Raw genomic sequence first — 9,071 nt, forward strand, 5'->3', positions numbered from 1 at the left:
CCTCTTGACTTCATTACCTATATCTTTGCCTCTCTCCTTTCTTTCTGCCTCTCTCCCTCAGACACCTATGGGAAGCTGACTCTGCTCAACTCAGTGGGCCAGGAGATCTCCAGGTGTAAGACATCAGTGCGGCGGGGGCAGCCCAACCCCGTCTACAAGGAGACCTTTGTGTTCCAGGTTGCCCTGTTCCAGCTGTGTGACGTCACCCTCATGGTGTCCATCTACAACCGCCGCAGCATGAAGCGTAAGGAGATGGTGGGCTGGCTCGCCCTGGGCCAGAACAGCAGCGGGGAGGAGGAGCAGCTGCACTGGCTGGACATGAAGGAGTGTAAAGGCCAGCAGGTCTGTCGCTGGCACGTCCTCCTGGAAGCCTAGAAGCCAGGATGGAGAGGAGAGGATGGGAAGCAATCCCCACCACTTACCCAGTCACTTAGGGCCCAATTCCGACTTATTATGCCTTTCTTACTCACCGCTTTCCTACGCACTTCTCAGTAGTTGGTATTCAGACTTACCTTATGAAGGTGGGAACAGGGCTTCGCAGGCGTGGTTCCCTTGCACGTGCTGAATAAATGTAATTCAACCACTGAAACCTATGCACTTCCTGGCCAACAGATTTTGTTGTGGAGTTTTCATTCAATAGGGTTTTCTTAAACCATCCTTTTAAATACGCTGCACCTTTTAGTTTGAATTTTGTCAACAGACTCAATGCAATATATAGAGAGAACGGGTTCAGAATATTAGGGATCAATGAAAGAAAGCCATCTAAATATGCACCATCTAAATATATGCATATCATTCTCTGTTTCAGCACCAATTGGTAGATTTAAAAGTACTCTGATCTTGTAGATTATTTAGGGCTAGGAAAGTATTTATGAATCATAAAAACAGGTTTGGAGAGCGTTTATGCACGAAAGAAAGAAAACTGGTTTGATTCATTCTTAAAATTGTTAACCCGTGGTAATGTTGGAAGATTAGTGTACTGTACATAGAATTCTAATAGGGAGAATAGTGTACAATAGTAGGCTATACCCTTGTTTATTTCCTGCACTAACCATGGAACTGTGTGATGACACGGCCAGGTATTGCGCCCTGCTGCATAATGATTTAATTAGCCTACATATATATTTTTATATTATCCACTGTTACTAATGTTCCTCAGCAACAACCACATGGCCGTGGCAGAGTTTACAGAGGAAGCAAATAAAGGTAAATGAAACAATGTAATTAAATGGAATGATAATGTAGGCTATACCAGTTGAGGGAATTAACAGTAAATTGGCAGGAGAATATGTGTTGTTATTAGGCCAACTGGCGATCGATGCTGATAGTGTCTAATATTTAACATGATAGAAATAGGAGACAGAGAAAGTTGAGGTAGCCTATAATTAAGACATTCGAGAGTGCCCATCCCTGCAAGTTAAAAGGCGGTACAATTTAAATTCTGCATAATGGCACAACATTTCATAAACTTTACTGTGGGAAAGTTGATATGTTGATTTGCTTCAGTTTGCTACCATTTGACTGGTTTCACATTTTTTCCCCAGCGATTATAAGGTAAAATATATCTAAAACAAGTGTACTTTATATTTATAATTTCATTATCCAAACAGTTTACTCATGTACCTAGCTGCTATCAATAGCTCTTATCAAGTTGTAAATTAATGTGCATGAAAAATTGTGTTATTTCTTTTGAAAATAATTAAATATATGCTTTTTCCACTTGGAAACGGCAGGTTCGCTAGACCTTATTCATAGTTTCCTTGCGCGCAAAGTTGATTAAATTATAATAGGGAATTAAGTCAAGGTCAGAATGTCGCGTATCAGTAGACAAACCTCAGCCACACCTTCATTTAGTCAATCTCCACCCTGAACGAATAGCAGGTGAATAGCACGCTATTCTCATGCTTAATTTCAAGTTCAGAATACGCATAGAGAGAAAAGTGCATAAAAAGGGAATTCCGTTTCATTTATGCACGCTTAACTCAGGTTGGAATCGGGCCCCTAGTTACTAAGCTGGTTGTTCCCGGTGAGTGGAGGGAGTTATCCTGTCCCCAGTCCCCAGACAGACACCTGCTCTGTGTAGGCAGGAGAGCCTCAACACAACTACTGCGGCCCCATCATGACTACAATCTGCAACCTACAGCTCCACACACCTGTTTACACCATTGATGAGCAAAAAAGGATGTTACATAGCAAAAAAACTAAAACAAAGTGCTTCAATTATGCCAATATGGATATACAGAAAATATAAATTGTTGCATTTAGTCTACGGGTTTTTACAAGTTTAAATTCAGAAAAGGTTATTGAGTATTGGTTTCAACTATAGTTACATTGTGTTGTCACAGACAGCTAGAAGTTTGGTTGGTCCACTCTGTATATCCGCTATGAAGATGTCAAACATTGTATCATACAAAAATGAGTATACTGTTATGATTGTCCAAGGACAATGGTTTTTGATGAATTACTATCGTACTTTATTCAGCCACACTTCAAGGTGAAGAAAACAAATATTTTAGAATGATTTCTTCCTTTATGAGGGAAAAGGGAGACTGAAATCTTAGTTATTTTGTATCATTCCAAACACATACATTTAATCATTTGGATTTCAAAACAGTTTTGATAGATTTCTTTCTACTTTTCTAGGTTTTGAAACTGTATAGTTCAGGGTAATTTCACATTGAATGAGCATGCGTTTTGTTCTTTATCACACGTGTTTGTATCTTCATCTACAACTTTGACTCATCCTCTCTACTCCTCCTCTCCTACTGTAAGACGTGACCTGTTCTCAGACAAGCAACTAAAGGACTCTTTATTACTCTTTATATTACTCTATTTGATGAGAACATCTGTCCACTCTGTCTGACAGATTCAGTCTTCATTTAGTGGCCCTTTTCTTAGTGACTCCCAGGGTAAAGTTCATTTCAACAGCCATCCATGCTGAGCTGAAAATAGGCTTTAAATATCCCAGTGCATCTGTTAATAACATCATGCCATGAATGACCCTCCCTGGCAGTGTATTCTTTTTCTCTGCTAATTTGTAGTTACAGTCCTTGGACCGTACAGTGTGATGATGATGATGCTGATGGCCAAGTCTGCCTCAGCTTCATTATATCCTATGGCAGTAGCTGCTTTTGGGTGATTATAGTTATTACACACCCTAGGTCAAGGGCTTCTCACACCAAGGAGGATATGGATTTTTAAAAATATTTTATTTTCACTTTAGAGCAACTGTATTCCTACTAAGCATATTTTGCAAAGCACCTCTCCCTGGACAGCAGTTTACTGGCCTTCTAGTCCACTGGTCTTCAACCTTAGTGTACCTACTGTTCAGTCAGTATCTGGCTTGTGGACTCCTATGGGGCCCTGTCTGATTAACTCTATCTAAGCAGTCATTGATTGTTCAATGAAGTACTGAGGTGGAATGTAAATCAGTATTATTCTCTGCCATTTGAGTTAATCATCCATGGTCCATGACCTGTGGGGTGTTATGGAGTATTGAACCTGCAACCTTCACAACCACACCGTTTTCCTGGATAGACAACAGATGTAATTAGGTCCCTTGGGTTGCACAAGGGAATCATACTCTTAATCAAAACACCAGGGTTTGACTCAATAATGAGAGCTGTGCTACATATGAACATGTCCATTTCCTCCAATCAAACTAACCACCCCTACATCACATATGGAATTCTTCCAATGAGAAGAATGGATGGAGAAATATATTTGCGCTTCCTTGGAACTGAATGGCTGTCTTAGAATTGCCCAGGTTGGTCAAACGTTTACATTTGTATCAAAGGTTAAAACCACTTTTTTTCACTTTTAGCGAGAACATTGACTTAGTAAGTAACTGATTCAGGGAAGAGTATAGCACTGCGTTTGATGATGAGCTTTTCATTACAAGATGACAAACTATGAATGCCACAGTTGGAGAGACTTTCCTCTGCTCTGTGGATGAACTCTAACCTAACCTGATATGACTGGTAGGTGCAGGTCATGTCATGTTTATAACACAGGTTTGTATGGTTAATGACTTGACCAATGATTCCAGAATGACCATTACATTGATAAGATGTTATTTACTGTACCGGCTGAACCAATTATGATGTATTGTATGCATGTCAAGAGTTGCGGTACATAATCCCTCTATATTTTTGACATTTTAAATGTTCAAGATGCCCTCTGAAATATATGTTACTACTACAGCATGCTAGTTTTCAGCTTCCACACAGTGAGATTCTAATGAAGTGCCTGTATCGTAAGGGTAAGAGTTGATGCCTGTATGGGGTGAAATTGATAGATGCATAAAATAGAAATAGATGCATAAAAATGAGCATGAGTGTATAGTCAACCATGTTTAATGTTCCTGTGAGATGAATCTGTATGCACGGACTGTTGATTTGTTCTCATGCCTATATACACAGTGCCTGCACCATGCATGCAAAGAATGACAATGACATAGATAGTACTTTTGTACATACTGGTCGTATTAGTTTTGTTCTTGCTAATAAAATAAAGATCCATGTTGTAGTAAAACTGGCTGCCATCTGGTTTGTAAGTCTTCTGAGCGTGTTTGTTAAGATGCCTTAATTCTGAGAATGGCTGTGTCTTAATGATGGTTGGTCCCATAGTGTGAAAGGTTTTCATTTGTAATACCTCCTTGCCCAAAACACTAAGGAAGTCATCAGGCTCATAGGCAGGATTATGAAAGATTAGGAATATAATCTTGTGGTTTCTAAGTGTTTTTGGATGAGATAAATGAAATCCAGCAGATGCTTGATTTAGTTAATAATTCCAGGTTTAAGAGGGGGAAACGAGAGCTCTATGTTTAGTACATAAGCCAAATTGAATAGGGCACTATTGTTTATTTGTCATATCTGGGCTATCATAGCAGCTGTAAAATAGAAAGGTTAGGCCTACATTTAAATCAGATATCAAATAATTACTCATCCAGTCAATAGGTTGCCCATATACCCAAGTAGAGAGAGAGACACCCAGGTATAGATAGGAGGGGGGAGGGGGGGGGGGGGGGGGAGGGGGGGGAGGGGGGGTAGAAACCAAGGAGCACATTTAGAGGATGTGAGAATAATGGAGCCTGATGATGAAGCGTCATCATTGCCTAGTGACTCTCCTAGCAACAGGAAACATCTGCTTCGGCGAAGACCAATGAGGTTGTAGAGAGAATGGTGTTGTTGCTTGTTGCACAGAAAAGGATATTTTAAGACCCTAGGAGTGTTTCGTACTCTGAAGGGATTATTAAAACGAAGATACGGTGACTGGGTGTGAAGCGCAAACTTAAGGCAGAGCTTGGAGCGGGATAATTGGCACAGACGGTAAATGTCGCAGCAACGGACGGTCACACATTGGACAGACACATCCAGAAGAACGCATTACCTTCAAAGGCTGCCTACATATAAAAGGACTGCTGATTTGCTGAAGTGCTTTATGAACTGTTGGAGATCGCCATCATAAGGTAATTTTCCTTCTTGATGTGATTACATTTGATCAAATGTGTGGGTTATTCTTCCAAATAGGCGACATTCCAAACTGATAGAGATGGCTAAGTAGTATTAAGACATCATCATTGCATGGTATCATCATCATTAACATAATCATAAAGATCAATCAGTTGCATGATATGTCCAAGCAGGTGAATGCATTATTTGTGTTACAGGTATTTTGTTTGATACCTTGAATAGGAATATTACAGTTCCACTGTGCCTAACTGCCTAACTGCAGTGGGAGTAAAATAACGTGTTATAGCAGGTGTCATTCAGTTGAAAATTCCCTAATAAGTGCAATATCAGAAAGTCTGTCTCTCTGTTCTCTCTGTTCGCTCTCTCTCTCTGTGTCACACACACGCACACACACACACACACACGCACACGCACGCACACACGCACGCGCACACACGCGCACATGCACACACACAGACTACCCACGCATGTACGCAACCCAATTTCTTTGTAAATAGCCTTGTGTGGGGAAATGGCAATGGCTGTAAAGATTTCAGCTTCGCCTACAAAGCACATGCTGCAGAAAGAAGACCAAAAGCTGTTTTGATATTTAAAAAATGATCTGTTTAATCTGGCCATGGTAAATAGCCTATGCAGTGAGATGACATCTGAGAAAACATAACCCACATTTTCAAATTGTGCAAAATATTTATTTTATGGTTATTTTGAGATACAAATGAAAACATGTTGTGTGTGATTTACAACTTTAATAAAACAGGTGTCTCTCCAATCTCTTATTTTCTCTTTATATCTCATTCTCCTCCACTATAGGCACCTGAAGGCAATGTGTGAGGCTCAGAGAGCATCCCAAGCAATCAGGACTCCAGTCAGACAACTCATTTGTGGCTCTGGGCTGTCATCATCAGGTAATGTACCGTGGCGTGGATATGACTCCACTACTGCTGGGGCTGTTATATAATTCTGTGTCACTCCTCTAACCACATAATCTCTCCTCACTAATGTGTTCAAAGGGAGAGCTTTATCAAGGTTGTAATTGCATTTTTCCTGATTGTGCTTCAAGCAGTCGATTCCCTTGAATAGAGATCAAACCATTCAACAACGTCGAAAGTTGCCTACTTCAAGAGGAAATATGCGGAAGAGGAGGATTTACATGGCGACCTACATGGATATTTTCAAAAAGTACGAACTGCTTTGTTTGTGTTGACATGTTCAGACATCAATCTGTTGTCCTATGACATTACATTTTAGATGTGTCTGTCTCATAATCACAACCTCTTTTTCTTCAGCACCTGATACGTCAGGAGGACCGCAGCTGCATCCTCAAGCTCTCCTTGGAGAAGCTGAGATTCCTGGAGGACCCTGAAGCGTACCTGCGACGCTCTGTGCTCATCAACAACCTGCTGAGGAAGATCCACCATGAGGAGAAGGAAGTGGAGGGGGAGGTGGAGGAGGAAGAGGAGAGGCAGGGCACCTGTGACAGGGGCTCAGGCGGGCAGCGGCTGCTCTACCCAGACAGGAAACGTGTGAAGGTGGTGGTAGCAGACTGCTGCTCTCAGTCCTTTGGGTTGGAGGAGATACCCCACTACCACCTGGTTCCCTACCCCTCCCCCACATGCCTCTATGGCCTGGGCACATGTCCCAGCATCTCCCCTGGCCACGGGGCTCAAGTCCTGCTCTACAAACTGGATGATAATGGGTGACTATGACTTGCTGCCAAAGTACGGGAAGAAATTGATATGGACCATGCACATCTAAGTAATTGGCAGGGAGGGGTTTGGTGACAGAACCCCCCTATTCAGTCAGAGCTGCATTCTGTATCCTGCAGTCTGACGTTATCTACATGCAAAAGGGAGGCTACGGCTTCTCCTGTGTCATTTTTGACTAGGTCAACATAGCAAGAGTCCAAATAAGGGTCTGTCTTCTAAGGGCATCTTTGTTACAGTGTCACTGCCTTTACAAGCTGATGTGAGAGACGGAGATTCCTTGCAGGAGTTTGTTTTAATGGTCTTTGCACATGTGAACCTTAAGGGATACATATAGTACAACTCATGCACCCTGCCACTACACTACTCTCTAAGAAAAAAAGGTGCTATCTAGAACCTTAAATGGTTCTTCAGCTGTCCCCATAGGAGAACCCTTTGAAATATTTTTGGGGGATCCAAGTAGAACCAAAAAGGGTTATCCTATGGGAACAGCCGAAGAACCCTTTTGGAACCCTTTTTTCTAAGAGTGTAGAGAAACAGACAAGGTTTGTGTTTGAAGGTTTGGATGTCTGCTAGTATGCTTGTGTGACCACAATCAAACTACTCTGTTGTGTATTTGAAAAATATTCTATTTCACTAAACATATCCCTAATGTTAAATGATAGACTACTTATCAGAAGCTTGCAAAACATGTTTGAAATGCATATGGGAAAAACGAATTCAAATGAAACTCATGATGGTATGTTTGTTGAAGAATTAAGCATTATGCATTTGATATAGAGGTTTTGGTGTAAGTCAACTCTCTGGGCGAATCAATTGTTACACATTTCTGTCATAGTGATGCATGTCAATTTTTCCCCCTCCTGTTTCTGTGTTCTTTCCTACAATATTTTGCTGCCCTCCAGTGGTCAAGTTGAGTGTGTGAATTTTGGGGCTGGCTATTCAGTACTGTGCATCATTCTGACATCAATATTTATATTTTCTTGTCTGTTTAAATTAGCTCTCTGTAGCTCAAGCATCTGTTTTGAGGTGGAATCTATTCAGGCCAAGAAAAATAAAGCAGAACAGTAGGCCGTTTCACAGCCTCGTCTTGAATGTGCCAGTTTTAATGTATTAAATAATGTTCATTCTCAAAGAGACATAACCCTGTTTAGTGCTTGTTACTCATGCTCCAAGAATACACTAACTTGATTCAACAAGCGCACATTGGCATATTGCTTTCTTTGACTATGCCTATGTCAAACAATTCCCTGTTTTTTTCTAGCTAAATTTGATATTTTTCTGCAGATTTCTCAGTTTTATGTGTCAGGCAAACAATGTTAAGGTAAATAACATATTTATGAATAGGTTGACTGTTCATTATCTTGTTTTTATTTTATTTTCAAATTTGTGCAACAATGTGAATATCGTTTGCTATTGTCTATTTTTTTTCTGTAATTGAGTATCGGTAGTTGAGTGTATTCAGTGTAAGGGTTGTTTTTCCATTATTGTTAAACGTCTTACAAACTAAACTAGAATTTTAAATGCTACTTTTCAACACAATATTTTACTGTATGAAATGTATATTTGGAAGACAATTTACATAGGCCTATTCCTTATTAAAGATAAGCTATTTTGCCAAAAGACTTAAGTAGCACCATGAATCTGTCTTTTTTCAGGTGATTGCTAATGCTATAAAATAAAGTGTGTAAGATGACACTGCCATTACGTGTTACGTGTTGGAGTGATTATTGGTAACGTTACTCTGATGAGCTACAGAGCATCCACTGGTCGGACTATGATAGAAGAGAGACTCTGACAATTCAGGGATAGTATGATGTTTCATTCATCCATATGTATATCTTCTACTCTATGGAAGCAAATGTATTTAAAGGGACAAGCTATAACGGTTAGA

General features: G+C 40.4%; 1 protein-coding gene and 1 long non-coding RNA gene across 4 annotated transcripts in view; both read left to right on the plus strand.

Annotated features, from left to right (window-relative positions):
- syt16 (synaptotagmin XVI) overlaps nt 1-4,533 on the plus strand; it is a 32,261-nt gene extending 27,728 nt beyond the window's left edge. For all 3 annotated transcript variants that reach the window (XM_014190010.3, XM_014190050.3, XM_014190000.3), the window contains one exon: nt 62-4,533. In XM_014190010.3, coding sequence (XP_014045485.1) covers nt 62-375 — 314 coding nt within the window. In that variant the 3' untranslated portion in view covers nt 376-4,533. The remainder of the gene's footprint in view (nt 1-61) is intronic.
- A 556-nt stretch (nt 4,534-5,089) lies between these two features.
- Nucleotides 5,090-8,884, plus strand: LOC123742424 (uncharacterized). Its single transcript, XR_006769563.2, has 4 exons — nt 5,090-5,470; nt 6,285-6,379; nt 6,538-6,653; nt 6,761-8,884. It is a non-coding gene; the product is annotated as an uncharacterized LOC123742424 (long non-coding RNA).
- Nucleotides 8,885-9,071: the final 187 nt, after the last annotated feature.

Source organism: Salmo salar, chromosome 01 (genome assembly GCF_965601325.2).
Source record: "Salmo salar chromosome 01, fSalSal1, whole genome shotgun sequence".
NCBI lineage: Eukaryota > Metazoa > Chordata > Actinopteri > Salmoniformes > Salmonidae > Salmo > Salmo salar.